The sequence below is a fragment of the Nymphalis io genome, chromosome 27 (assembly GCF_905147045.1).
Source record: "Nymphalis io chromosome 27, ilAglIoxx1.1, whole genome shotgun sequence".
NCBI classification, from domain to species: Eukaryota; Metazoa; Arthropoda; class Insecta; order Lepidoptera; family Nymphalidae; genus Nymphalis; species Nymphalis io.
Window position 1 is genome coordinate 1,715,554 of NC_065914.1, and position 15,455 is coordinate 1,731,008.

Genomic DNA, 15,455 nt, shown 5'->3' on the forward strand with positions numbered 1-15,455 from the left:
TATCGGTCTATATTTTTCTACAAAAGCCCTATCGCCTTTTTTATGGTATAACCAAGGCTTCCTTCCAAGCTGAGTTTTATTATTATTATCAATGATCGGTTGATGATTAAGTTAAGTGGCTTGACTAATTCATCAGCACACTTGGTAACAAATAATGCTGGTATAACATCCGCACCGCACTTTATGGATTTGGCCGGAGGAGAATGATAGAGAGTAAAGGCAACTATTAACGGATAAGGCTTTAACAAGATTAGGCTGAGTAGAAATAGACACAGATCGATTAAAGACTGAGGAAAAGTGTTTAGCAAAGAGATTACATATGTCTTCACCCTGGGTAGCCACATTAGAATTGCAATTTATTTTAGTTGGATATGTGTTAATTGCCTTTTTTTTCAGTTTAACATAGGACCAAATAAGCTTAGGATTAGACCTTAATGATAACTCAAGACGTTCCAAGTACTTTGAGTAGGAATCCTTTAAAAGCTTATTGCATCTTTTTCTTTATAAATCGAATGTTAGAATATCACGTGGATTATTATATTTACGAATTTTGACTCTGCATTTATATTTATATTTCTTTAATGCAGTTAATTAGCCCGTAACTTAACCAGAATGGATATTTATTACTACGATGACTTGATTTAGGTACATGTTTCCCAATTAGAACTAGTAATCGATCATAAAATACTGCACCATGTCGTCGACTGTCTTCCATATGCATAAAATATTATCCCAATTGATATTATTTAAATCCTATTGAATTTTAGAGTAAACGGCTCTGTGAAAACAGTACTTATTGATATTTTCACTGGGAGATTTGACTGGGAGTTTTGATGATGGTGTGCTTTCTAAGAAAAATGTCAAAGGGGGATGAAGCAAGTCAACTTTTATAAGAGGATTTGTGCACGCAGATAGATTATGAATTGATTTGTTGCTAAGAATTAAATCCAGTATTTTATTTTTGTTATTGAATATGTTATTATATTGAGTTAAGTCGTTTAAAGAAAGATAATCTGACAACATATTATTTAACAAGCTGTTAGAATTACCCACCATTAGAGAATTCTGAGGGCCCATAGTACAAAGAATGTTACTTAAATTAAATTCACCCAACACAAGCGAGGTGCCAGTAAACGATTCCAAAGCTCAGTTAGTGTTGTTTATAGAATGCTCCAGTATATGGCTTTGTATTGGAGGAGGAATGTGCTTGTTTAACTTCTTGCTACCATTACAGTTTAAAGTCTCAATACTGACGCACAAGTCCTCAAAATCCGATCCGATGTCATTAGAGACTGCTATCAGTACTCCTCCACCGCCTTTTTTGTCATGGAATCCGCTACTTTCACGATCTCGCCTGTAAACTGTATACCGATTACTATCGAACAACTGTGAGTCAAAGACGCTACTGTTCAACCACGTTTCAATCAATATGATAACATCACATGAGTTACACAAAACATTATTAAACAGCTCTAAAGTTTTAGTTCTCAAACCTCTCACATTTTGATAATAAACAGATATATATTTTTAAATTGGCTATAAGTAAAATAAATAAAATAAAATAGGTCAACCTTAGCATAATTATGACAAATTTAAAAGTAAGTCGTGATTACGAATATGAATATACTTAGCTTAAAAAATAAATAATAATAAAATAATGTCTTTCATACCGATTTTGGTCACGGCGGCCAATCTCAAAAAAGATGCGCAGCTGACTAGCGCAGTACATATTATAGTGCAGAAGTGTGGGCACAAGTACAAGTGCACTCTCTATTCCTTAACTCTCATAACACGATGGGACGGCAAGCCGACATGCCTGGTGCAGGCACACCGGCGACGACTTACGTACTTTCCGAGGCAAAGAACTGTACTGACTACCAACTTTCAGACTTCGGGCTGTTACAGAGAATTTTCGACAGAAAATCTCAATTTAACAGTTAATGACCCGACCTGGGATTTCGACCCAGGACATCTGGGTCTGCGGCCTTACATGTAGCCACTAGACCAACGAGGCAGTCAATTATGATACTATGACATCAACGCCAAACTGTTTTGCACTTATTTGCAAATACAAATACCATTACAAAAGCATAAAGAGGAATTATTATTTTTGCCCATTTATTTGACACTAAGCTACCCCGACGACCCCCGATATCTTAGGACATATGTGAAACTGAGCTGATTACATACAATATTATACAAAACGCTGTAATTATTACGAATTATTATTATATACCAACATAATATTTTGTTTATCGATAATATTAATGAGCAAATCAACTAGAATCAAAGCCGAATGGCTGTCAAAGTACAAGTCCTATTAAAAAAATCAAAATGTCAAACCTAAATTATCTCGAACTCACAAACTTCACTAATTATTTTCATTTGATTATGTTTTACATATTACGAGAATAAGATATATTTGAGATCATAATAAAGGTGCTGAATTTAAGAAAACAGCAATAGAGTGAGTATTTCCTTTTACGATACTGTGAATTTTTATTAATGGCGTAGTTTTATTGATGGGAGAAGATTTCGCTGAGTAATTTTGATCTGGTCACTGTATAGCTTTGTTCGTTGTTGTCACGATGCCAAGTTTGTTTCGAGACGCAAGCCGGACTGCGTGACCCTCGAGCTAACTCTGATATCTCCATACAACTAAGTATATCGCTTTTAAACAACCTGCTGTAGTCCCACACACCTTGCATGCAATCCAGTTAGAATGCTCCATTTTACAGCAATGTATCACTTGTATATGAACTATATCGAGTTTGTTATTGTTTTTAAGTAGGTTTTTTATTGTCACTACCTTTTTTCTATCTTTAGAAATATGTTTAAATATGTTTTGCCCCCTTTTCAATAAAACAATCATCATGATGTATTTGTGAAATAGATGGATTTGAAAACACATTTATTGTTTACTATTTTTTGTTGTCTATTAATATTACAGCCTATTGGATATACTGTTTACTTTAAAAATGCAATTAAAGCATAAAATATTGTCTATTTGCTTTTGATTGAAGTGATAGTAAAGACCTAGTTTATTTAAAGGTATTTTTTATTTTAAAACAAATATTCAATTAAAGATTCGAATTCAAAAATCTTATAGAACATACTATTTAAAGATTTGCATTCAATCATTGCATGTACTCTGAATTCTAGTTTTATGGGGTTATTTTTTTTAATTTCAGGTACATGAAGTGTTCTCCAAATGATGTCTCTAAAGCCTAGGAATGTGGACTTTCAGGAGACTTGGGCTAACCTTAAGGAAACTGTTAGTTATTGTCTAATAGTATTATTGTTTTATAAAACAATTTTGTGACTGTATTTGTGCATTTTACTCATATTTGATATCTAACTTACTCTTTTGTAGTTTTTCTGCATAATAGTAGTGAAAGATCATGATATTCTTTTTTTAAACTCATTTGAATCGTCATTTTATAAGATTAACTTGAAAATATATAAATCATATTTTTTATTATATTTGCATGTCAACAGATGTGTTTTCCATGCCTTTGATGTGTTATATAGTTTATTTATGTTAATTTTATTTTGTTGTACGTGTATAATTTATTCTGTTTTTTGAAAATCATAATCAATATTATTTCTCATTCTATTTTAATAAAATGTTTTTTTCCAAAATAATAAAATCCAACCGTAATATTTGTCTGAATAATCACTTTAAAAAGCTATGATTATTGTATATGTTATATTTCAAAGTTTGTTTCCTTTGGATAGCAAATAAATGTCTAACAATATAATTCCAGGTGGCGGGAGTTGTAGCTCTCCGTGCAGTAGAACGGGCTGTGTGGAACACTCGTTTTTCTGACGTTTATGCACTCTGTGTTGCTCACCCAGAACCACTTGCAGACCGACTTTATGATGAGACAAAGTAAAGTATTGAACGGTTGTACTTTTTTAATTTTTAATATGAGTTAGCGTTGATAATAAGTTTTAAAAACTAGAGTAAATTTTGTGTCTATATTAAACAGTATAAGATTGAGTATATAAGATGACATGGCTCAGTAAAGCCAAGACCAGGCCCAGTAAATAAAATATGTACAGACTTTTCCAACGACAGGAGAAGTAAAGATAAATAAACTTTTTTAACCTGGAATTGATTTGATACCATTGTGACCAATGTTGTTCGTTCGTTTGTCAGTCGTTATCGCAACTTTGGAAAAAAAATTAAAGTGGATATAAATAGTTAAGTGGGATAGTGTTGTGTTATAAATAGATATATATTAATCAAGAATGCACTATACAAGTGTATAATATAGCAGAGATATTAGCGGACATGGAATATATATAGCCATTATTTTGTTCGAGTAGGCTTTTAATGTATAGCATAAGAAGCTAAATAATCTTTTTTTTCTAGAAACTTCTTGGAGGAACATGTTGGTGGCCTTCTCCAAAGGGTCAAAGGATCATCAGAGCTTGAAAGCAGTGATTATAACGATGGACTTCTCACAAGGTATAGTTGTTACTTACTTGATAGCCAATAAAATGTGTCCATGAAGCAGTGGAACAGCATGAAGTGGATTTTGTGCAGCATTAGGGCATTACATTAGGGCATATATATATATATATATATATATATATATATATATATATATATATATATATATATATATATTCTCTCACTAATCACTAAAGAAAGTTGCCATTTATGAATATTTCGACTAAACTAAATATAATAAGTTTGATCGTGTTTTTTTTGGGGTACAGATTGAACATTTATTTTATTTCTTAAAACAAGTAAAGAAAATAACGTGTAGTTTAAATACGTTATTGATAAATAGTTAAAAATGCAATTACTTGTGTAAAATCCGATCCGGCTATCCGAAAATGAGATCCGGCTCGAAGGACCAATTTTCACAAACGATCTGATGATGATGAGAAAATTTTCTAAATCAGTTTCTTTCTCTTCTCTTCTTTTGCCTTCTTTTTTTTTTGAAGTCAGTTAAAAAGTAAATACATGTGCAGATGCCTATGAAACAGATATAACAATTTATTTTTATACATAAGATATATACTAACTATAAAGATTACTTGTAATATAAATCTTAAAACACAGATACGTGACAGCATGGCACGAATTCAGTCAGGGCGTGGCGTACCTCAACTCACTCTACTCTTATCTCAACCTGCAGCATGTCAAGAGACAAAAGGTACTTCTTTTATTATATACACACTCAGATGTACTTCACATACTGGCAGGTTATGGGTTCGATTTCCACCCAGGACAGATATTCGTGTGCATGAAAATGTCTGTTTGTCCTGAGTCTGATTGTAATTATCTATATAAGTATGTATTTACAAAAGAAAAATAGTATATGTAGTATATCAGTTGTCTGGTTTCCATAGCACAAGATCTGTACAAGCTTAATTTGGGATCAGATGGCCGTGTGAAAAATGTCCCAGGATATTATTAGACACTTTAATTTTATTTAGTTCTATAGAAAGAACAACAAACAACTTGTAATATTATATATAATTAGCTAAATAAGTCTTATATATATATATATATATAAGACTAAATAAATTATAATTTTGTAACAAAAAACTTATTGATATCTAATTTTGATTTTTCAGGTGTCAGACGCAGAGATAATATATGGCTCGGCTGCCACCGTCAGCTGTCCTGAACATGATACGAGACAGCTGGAGGTATGTTCTTCACTACAGATTATAAAACAAAGTCCCTAGTCAGGTTTGTCTGTATGTCCGCGATAAACTCAAAAACTACCGAACGGATTCTCATACGGTTTTCACCAATCGACGAAGTGATTCATAAGAAAGGTTTAAGTGTATAATTTGTTATGGTTTTGAAAATTGGCTGATATAAATTGATGATTGTTGAAAATTTCGGAAAAGAACATGCTTTTTCAGAGCTTTATTGGCGTGTGCCGTATGTGGACCACCACCGGGTATCTAGTCAGATATAAATAATCATTTGTTAGTTTAGCTATCCCGTTGCTTATCTTATAACACTTCAACTTTTTAAGTTTTCTATGTTCCTAAGGATTGTGGCGCATCGGTAATGTCGATGGGCGGTGGTAACTATTTACCGTCAAGTAAGCCATTTACCATAAAGCCTTTCTATTTTAAATAATAAAAAACAATGATTTTATCTGATCATAAATATATATTGTAAGATATATTTTAAAAAGATAATCAAAATTATGTTCGTATTGATATTGATATTTATATAATATTAATATATGTATTTCACTCTCGTAGGTCGGCGAGCTGGGTCTGCTGACGTGGGAGCGCGTGCTGGTCCGGCCGCTGTCGGGGGCGCTCAGCTCCAGGCTGGTGGCGGCGCTCAGCGCGGCGCGGGACTCCGCCCCGGACCCCGCCGCCGCCGACGCGCTGCGCAGCGCCATACACAGCGCCGTGCACGTGCAGGTGTCGACACACACACACACACACACACACGTCTCGCTGTGCACGTTCCTTACTACACGTTCCGTACTTATTTCTACCATAAAGCTGTTCTTTATTTTTCTCGATTCGATTTGCAGGCGTTTCGCGTGCGAGCTCCGCTTTCGCTATATCAGCAACTGGTGCTGGAGCCGTTTCTGGCGGCGGCGACCACCTACCACTCGCGTCGCGCCGCGAGACTCCTGGCCGAGGGGGACGTGTCGCACTTCATGAAACACGTTCTCGATGGTAAACACGATGTCGGCGCTTACGACACTTTGTCCTCTAGATAGTAGACTAGTTACATGTCAAGACAATAGATAATAGAAAATGAAGATTTTTTTTTTTAATTTACACCCAGTGAAGTTGGGTTAGAGGGATTTATACGGTTGAATCGTATTTTTGTACAAACATTCCAATTGTTTGATATAGCTAGGTACTTTTGAAATCTTCAGGTTATCTATATTATATGCAATCCTTTTTGCTACTCAATAGCTGTCAAAAATTTTTGTAATCATTTCTGAGGTACCGCTCAGAAGTCACCTGGTTCATTTTTCAATACTCTTGTTGATAGACTGACCAATACGTTTAAATAATCCTCGGTCCTGCATGTATGGAGATATCACACAAAACGCAGGTCTCGAGCGCGAGGTGTCGCTGGCGCAGCGCTTCCTGCACGCGTCGTCGCTGGAGAGCGTGCGCGCGTGCTACGAGCGCGCGTGCGTGGCGGCGCACCTGCCCGCGCTGCACGCCGACGTGGAGCGCCTGCTGCGCGAGGCCAGCGCGGGGGGCGCGGGCGGCGCGGGGGGCGCGGGCGGCGCGGGCGGCGCGGCGGCGCGGCGCGACGACGTGCGGCGCATGTACGCGCTGCTGCGGCCGCTCGGGCCCGCCGCGCTGCGCCCGCTCGTGGACGCCGCGCACCAGCAGGCCGTGCGCGACGGGCTGGCGCTGCTGGACGCCGACCACCCGCGCGACGAGGTCTCCGCTACCTTACGATATATCTAAACACTATTCCTGCTGTATTGTGCAAACAGTTCTTGATTCATTTACCTTTATTTATAATACGACACTGTCACGCTTAACTCTTTACTCATCTCGTGGTTGGAATAGATTATGTCCAAATTCGCTTAATATCAGATTTAGATAGTTATTTTGAATAAAGTTCTTTTCATCGACTACCTTAAAATAGAAAACCTTTATGTGAAATAATTAGCTGATGCGTTAACTTTATTTTTATCGCGTGATGGTTAACTATAATTTGAAACTAACAATTGTTCGTGGTTGCAGGCGCACGCACACTTCGTACAGGCGATGCTGTCTCTGCACAGCAAGTATAGCGCGCTGTATGCCGACGTGTTCGGTGGAGCGCAGCCGTTCGTCGGCGCTCTCGACAAGGTAAGCTTATTAAATAAAAAAAAAATTGTCATTAAAATAATATAATAATTATTAAGTATCCCGTGTTCGCTGCAGGCGTGCAGCGCGGTGGTGAACCGGCGGCGAGCGGGGGAGACCTGCGCGCGCGCGCCCGAGCTGGTGGCGCGGTACTGCGACGCGCTGCTGCGCCGGCGGGGGGCGGAGGCCGACGCGGACGAAAAGCTGTCCGCCGCCATCGTCGTCTTCAAGTACGTCGACGACAAGGACGTCTTCCAGAAGCACTACGCGCGCGCACTCGCCAGAAGGCTCATCCACCAGCTCTCCGCCTCCATGGAACAGGTCCGCCCATCGCTATCTGCCCCACGGAGCCAGACGTTTATAATCTCTCCGGCATTCCCCTCACTTAGCTTATTTACCACAATGCTCCAATATGTTTTGGTGTACACATAAATATGTGTTTTATTAAATACTTCAGTTTAGTTGAATAATAGAATATTTGGATCTTAATATAAAATTGCAAATTCAATACAAACTACTTTAAACTAAACACCGTAGCTGGAAACTAGAACATTCTAGTCTTTGCTTCCCACAACATTTCTTACAATGCCAATGTCTACGGGTGTTGGTGACTACATACCATCAGATGCCCTATATGCTCGTCTGCCTAACAATACTATATATATATATATATATATATATATATATATATATATATATATATATATATATATATATATATATATATATATATATATATATATATATATATATATATATACTAAATTCCACCAACCCACATTGGAGCAGCGTGGTGGAATAAGCTCCAAACCTTCTCCTCAAAAAGAGGAGAGGAGGCCTTTAGCCCAGCAGTGGGACATTCACAGGCTGCTACGGGATATACTAAATTAAGGTTTATTACAGGAGGAGGCGATGATAAACCGTCTGAAAGCGGCCTGCGGGTACGAGTTCACGAACAAACTACACCGGATGTTCACCGACGTTGCCGTCTCAGCCGATCTGAATGCAAAGTTCCAGCAATACTTAAGAGATAATAATTTGAGTACAAACACAGGATTCTTCATACAGGTAACACTTCCCCGTTCCAATCGCAAAAGAGTTATCTATGGAAAATATTATGGATGTAAAAACGAAGTTGCTATTGCAACTTTGAAAGTAAAATTGAAGTGGAGTGTCGACTGTTTGTAGTACGTTGTATAGCAGAGCTAGTAGCGATTCGCATGGAATTATGTAAATCTATGCTTTGTTTATCTTTACTCCGCCTGTCATTGTAATAAAGTATACTTACATTGAATTTAATTAATATATAATGATGATGAGATTCATGGAGACTAACCAACTGCGTAGAGGACATTTTAGTATTCAAGCGTGCGTACAAGTGCACTCCCTTTTCACTCACTCTCAAAATCCAATGGGGCGGCTATCTGACAAATCGGAGATAGTTATATAACTTACAGAACCAAAATGCTCCAGCCTTACGTGCTCTCCGAGACACGGAACTTAAAACACTCCCAACTTCCGGACTCTGGAGGGGAAAATGACAATCCAATATTTAATCCATAGGAACGTAATAGAGAAGCAATAATAAAGCGTAGAAAAAGTTTAATGTTTAATTTTTAGCGCGCAGTAGAGCAGTGTGTGCACTACTCTAGTGAATTTGTGTGTTGGTATGCACACGTGGCAGTTTCAACCGACACGTGTAGTGCGTCCGCCTGCTGTAACGACGCTCCCCCAGGTGCTGCAGGCCGGCGCGTGGCCGCTGGGCGGCGCCATGGCCCCGCTCGCCCCGCCCGCGCAGCTGGAGCGGCCGGCGCGCCTGTTCGAGGCGTTCTACCGCGCGTCGTTCAGCGGGCGGCGGCTGGCGTGGCTGCACCACCTGTGCACGGGCGAGCTGCGCACGCGCTACACGGCGCGCGTGTACCACGTGAGCGCCAGCACGCCGCAGTGCGCGCTGCTGCTGCTGTTCGAGGAGGCGGACGAGCTGAGCGCGCGGGAGGCGCGCGACGCGCTGCAGCTGGCGGGCGACGCGTGGGCGCGCCACGTGCGGCCGCTGCTGGACGCCGGCCTGCTGGCGGGCGACGCCGACGGCACGCTGCGCCTCAACCTGGCCTTCGCCTGCAAGCGCACGCGCCTGCGCCTCACGTGCGCCGCCGCGCCGCCCGGACAGGGTGCGTGCTCACTGTGGGGGCGCCGGGCCTCGTTCGATAATTCAAGTTTTTTTTAAACCTGTTCGACATGTCTGAACCTGCCTTTAGCAATACTAGTGGCCGAATTCGATCATATCTATAAATATTATGTCACTCGCTTGCAGGGGGCGGCAACGGATCGGGATCGGGATCAGGGGGTTCGGAGTCGACGCACTGTGACGACGACCGCAAGATGTACCTCCAGGCTGCCCTGGTGCGCATCATGAAGCAGAGAAAGGTGAGCGAACATAGATATGAACTTATAGCCTGTGCCATTCACGGGAGGTGTAAGGATGAATGAATACATATGAACTTGAATCGACGCGATTTCATTGGTCGAGATATAAAATAACCAGATGCTCACAATGGATTCGTAAACAAGGCCGTTTTGAACGTCGGTAAAGTTATATCGAAACTTAAGAAGTAAAATTAAAGTGGTTATAAGTTGTATTATAAATAAAGATTATATTAATCAAGAACCGTTTGTAGTGCATAATACAGCAGAGCTATTACGAAACCCATGGAATATGTAAATCTATGGTTTGTTTATCTTTACTCCTCCATTACATATATATAAACATGTAACGCCGAATCAGAATCATAATAATTATAAAAAGAACGTGCACACAGATTAAATAAATAGGATAGAACAGTAATATCCCATATGACTAAGGAATGGGGGGGGGAGGTATTGGTCAATTAATAACAATCTTTACTTGAATGTAAGTAACAATGACAGTATGAAACGTAGGTACCAAACATTTATCACATATTCTACCGCCAAACGGAATTAGGCTTAATGTTGTTGGATTCCGGTTTGAATGGTGAGTGAAGTGTAAGTACAAGCACAAGGGACATAACATCTTAGTTCCCAAGATTAGGAATTGTTAATATTTCTTACAACGCTCACCAGGTGGCCTTTTTGTAGTCTGCCTTACTATTAGTAAATACTAAATTTGGTAACACCAAACTGATTCAATAATTAAGACAGGATATGGAACCCTCGAACTGTGGTTTGGTTTAGTTTTTCAGCAATTAGTTATTGTAACACTCAATCCGATTGTAATATATAATATCAAATGTAATACAAATTATTATTAAATATTTTTAATCTGGCAACATTATATTGACAGATACTCTTAATGGCGGGAAATTGATTGACTTTAAATTTTTTTACGGGCATTGCGTTTTGAGATCTAGTTATTTTATGTACAAGCGAGGCGTGTATAAAATTTGGAAATGTATTGTTTTGTGAAACAGGTTCTCCGTCACACGGAACTAATACAGGAGGTAGTATCTCAAGCGAGGGGCTCATTCGCGCCGTCTGTAGCAATGATAAAGAAGTGTATCGAAGCATTAATAGACAAGCAATACCTGGAGCGGGCGCCGGGCACCCTCGACACGTACTCGTACCTCGCGTAGGACACACGGCGACACGTCCCCGAACATCTCGACACGTTTCGACACGTCCCGACACGTCTCGATATCGCGTCACGCAACTGAAAATATTTTTTTAAAAACATATTGTAAATAAATATTAAAAATGAATAATATAAAAAAAAAACAATGTGCTTTATTATGATTTCGCTTCCATTTTAATGTTTTCGTCAAATGTCACGGTGTCGAAAATCGTTATACGATGTTAAGGTTGAATATAGAAATAAAAAAAAAGCGGGAAATTAAATAAACGGTGTCGGTTTTCATGCTGTTTTAAGTAAATAAGGCTATTCTATAAGAACTAACTCGCAACTCAAATAAAACGATCGTGAAATGTCAGAAACAGTGTTCACCCAAAACAGTGCCCGTAAAATTATCGTACGTGGAGCAAAGTTATCGTACATCAGGATAATGATTATAAAATACAATAATATTATACAAAATCACAACAATATATTTCAAATAACTTGTAAATCAGCAGTAAACTAAAAAAAAAAGAACATCGTACGTAGTTATGAAATTATCGTACGGTTGTGAACCCTGGTCAGAAAGTGGTATGCGACATTGACCATTATAATCAAACATTTCTATAATACACGCGTCAAAATAGTATATCATCACGTCCTCATAATATTACAATAAATATAAGTTGAAGGGAAGAAAAATTTCGAATATGTTTAAATACTACAACCAAGGATATGTGAATGACTAATTTTATTTTTTGTTACATGCGTTTGTTTATGAGTCGTTTACTCACCTTAGCGCTCGGCACACGGTACTAACTAATTGAGACTTCGAGCGTCAGTAACAAGTAAGCGTAATATTTCGAGCGTCAGATGACGTTAGCGTAAGATTTCGCACGTCAGATTCAATCGTCAGAGTCTCGTGAACCTTAGCACTCACACCATTATATTTACTTTGCAAAATTAACAATGTAAATAACAAATCATATGATTATCTTTCGAATATAATGGGATTTACGTGAAAAGGTTTCTAAATCTTTTACTTGTAATCTGTGACGTCTCAGTATTTATTTCATAATAATAATTTATAAGGGTTTTGCCTATCATATACAGATTGTCACGCCATTCAAAATTAATAAAACTGTTTTACATTTAATGTCCGCTCTACATTCTGGCGTTCCCCGTTAAGGTAGGGACGACGGGAGGTGTTTAGAGGAACGATTCGCATCTAAATTTCGACCGCGATTCATGGGCGAGTGTAAGTCCAGCTTAATACATAATTGGCAAAATTACTATAATATATTCTAGTTAATTGACTATGATATATATGTTGGAATATGAATTTAAAAAATAATTGCAAAAAGTATTTACGTTTAAACCTTGTAGCTTTGACGTCTCGGTTGGAGAAAAATTTGCAAACATACTTACAGCTTATTGAAAAAAAAATTTGACAAGATAAAAATAGTATGAACATCGATGTCTTCTTTTGTATAAATAGATCGGATTCTATTAAAAATATATATAACCAATCTACATCCTAATGCGAACAAAGATAGAAAATAGAGGGTAGAAAATCCAGAGGAATTTCCAACGAAGGACATGTAACGTGTTATGAAATTACCAATATTTTCGATCAACGTTTCGCAATAAAATAACGACTGGAACCAATTTTGATATTATAATTCCCATTAATGAAATAACAACTAATATCTTGCTAAACGTACTTCTCAATTATTATTTAACAGCCCCGAACAAAGCCAGGACTAGACTAAATAAAATAGCTAATGCTTATATAAATGGAAGGTTTTGGGTGTATAATTAATTAAGGATTCGTAAAAATTTGCTGAAATATAACGATAAAATTTAAAGATGTCTGACGAAATCATGCAGACTGGGAGCTTTACAGACGTGTTCCAATTACACCATTAGAGTTGATATGTAAATGTTATATGTTGACCATTATTCTACCGCTACGAAACTAGGTAGCTTCAATTTAATTTATTATTATTAATTTTAATTCATATATACAAGTTCCAGTCTTATTCGTTTACATGAGGTAGGTTTCGAAGTAACCCAAAGAAAAAAAAAAAACAAAAAAAAAAAACTTCTATCATGGCGTCAATGCGTTATTACAAGGTCATAATAATAAATAAGCAACCAACACCGAGCGTCCAAGCGAAGTTTTAAATCGCGTACGAGTCCGTTAAAATAGATACATTTTGTAACATATATATTTATCGTTTTATTATTTTTGTTTTATTTTTATACTGTCTACTTTAGAAATGAAATAGAATTTATCTCCTATGATGCAATCAGTTCGCTTGGTCGCATCACCATTTTTATAAACTCGTATAACGATTGCGATCGATTAAAATGTGAACTAAACAGAGCTTTGACTTAAATATAAAAACATTGTTAGAAAATAACACCAACTACAAGCAATAATTATACATGATTGATTTGTATATCAATATTATGAGAAATTACACAGCACGCAGAATATTTTTATATGTATTATAACGATATTGTCACGCACGAAAATAGTTATATATTGATAGCCGTTTTGCTTAAATTGTCATTAAAATATGTAATCAATTATATTTTCTTTTAATTTATTGATTTATTTTCCAAATTATTTAATGTATGTAATAGAATAATTAACTTGCAAATAGTTCGGTGTTCGTCAATTGTGCTATTTAATTAATGATTAAAACAAATGGATATGAGTGAAGTGCAAGTGTTGCATTATCTGTTTTTTTTAATTGATATGGTCAAAACTTCATTTGAATTTTGCGCAAACGCACAAATCATAAAAACAAAAAAAAAACTGAACGTGACAACAATGTGACATTTCAGTGGTGTGGCTTTAACTATTAAAATATTAATATTAATTTCGCGTGACTTCTTTTCGTTTCTTACACAAAATATTTTTTTTAATAAAAAGAGAACGCAGTGTTCTCAATATAAGCTTTTCAAAGTTTGATCGTAGCTGCAATTAAAAAAAAATGTATATTTTAGGTTATATGCAAAGTTAGTTGTAATATTATTGTTACTCCATTGTCGAAATACAATATATATATTTTTAATAGTTAAATCTTAAATAAAATTGTTTGTTTTTAATAATGTATCAGTAATTTTATATTGTGTTATTATAAAAAAATAGTTTTAATTAATAATTGATTTGTACATTTATAAAACATTTTGATAAGGATGATTTTTTTTATTATCTAAATTGTTTAATCTGTGAATGTTGTTGCTGATCGTGGGTACGCGTGAACGCTGCGGTAACTTAAATGAATTATTAACAATAAACATTGTACGGATGCCGTTAGTCGTTGTTTTATTTAATATATTTATTAGAATCCAATCATGACTATGTAGTCGCCTCTAATTTGTTGCAGCGGTATCTTTGTTGATCTGTGAAATATAATTTGGAATGAAAAAAAAACTGTTTTTTTATTTTATTTTTCTAATATTTGTTTAAAACTTCAATAAAATTACCAGGATAAAAATATAAAATCGACGACATGGGACTAAACGACATCGTTTGAGCAATGACACGATTTTGTACGATGCACACCGTGTCCATGACATTGTGTCTTACGACGTTTTATCGTGTGTATGTCTTTTGTAAGGGCATTGCCATCGCATCAGAAATCTTAACAGACAAAGAAGCTTGAACCGTCAAAGGGCTCGATCAGCGACTCGACTTTTCGTATTGGTCATTAAAATATGCACACATTCTTGAAAGTTCAACTTCTAATATAATTTAAGGAAAAAAAATATTGATCATACATTATGATTGACGTTAGCTTCACTTACCTAGGTCATTATCTAATCAAATATAACCTTTTTTATCGAAAATCGCGTTACGCATTTCCCCCACGGGAACAGTGGCGGTATGTGGGGCTCGTCGGTGTCCAAGGCGCCGAGTGCGCCCCGAACATCGGAACACCCACTAAAAAACCAGGTACCCTTTCCGTCTTAACGAGGAGCGCCACGGGATCGCTTGCGCATGCTACCGTGACGCTCAATTAAATATAACCGGATC

At 37.1% G+C, this 15,455-nt stretch overlaps 1 protein-coding gene across 2 annotated transcripts; it reads left to right on the forward strand.

The window, feature by feature from the left end:
- Window positions 1-2,344: 2,344 nt before the first annotated feature.
- Window positions 2,345-14,735, forward strand: LOC126778812 (cullin-2). Of its 2 annotated transcripts, none has more exons than XM_050502505.1 (15): window positions 2,345-2,467; window positions 3,192-3,274; window positions 3,768-3,892; window positions 4,379-4,474; window positions 5,078-5,171; window positions 5,596-5,670; window positions 6,244-6,411; window positions 6,528-6,675; window positions 7,064-7,404; window positions 7,714-7,821; window positions 7,897-8,139; window positions 8,722-8,886; window positions 9,554-9,986; window positions 10,130-10,242; window positions 11,265-14,735. In XM_050502505.1, the coding sequence occupies exons 2-15, from the start codon at window positions 3,212-3,214 to the stop codon at window positions 11,424-11,426; spliced, it is 2,334 nt and encodes a 777-aa protein (XP_050358462.1). In that variant the 5' UTR covers window positions 2,345-2,467; window positions 3,192-3,211; the 3' UTR covers window positions 11,427-14,735. The 2 variants fall into 2 exon arrangements, with proteins under 2 accessions (XP_050358462.1, XP_050358463.1); XM_050502506.1 differs by lacking the exon at window positions 2,345-2,467 and adding an exon at window positions 2,609-2,662.
- The last annotated feature ends 720 nt before the right edge of the window (window positions 14,736-15,455 follow it).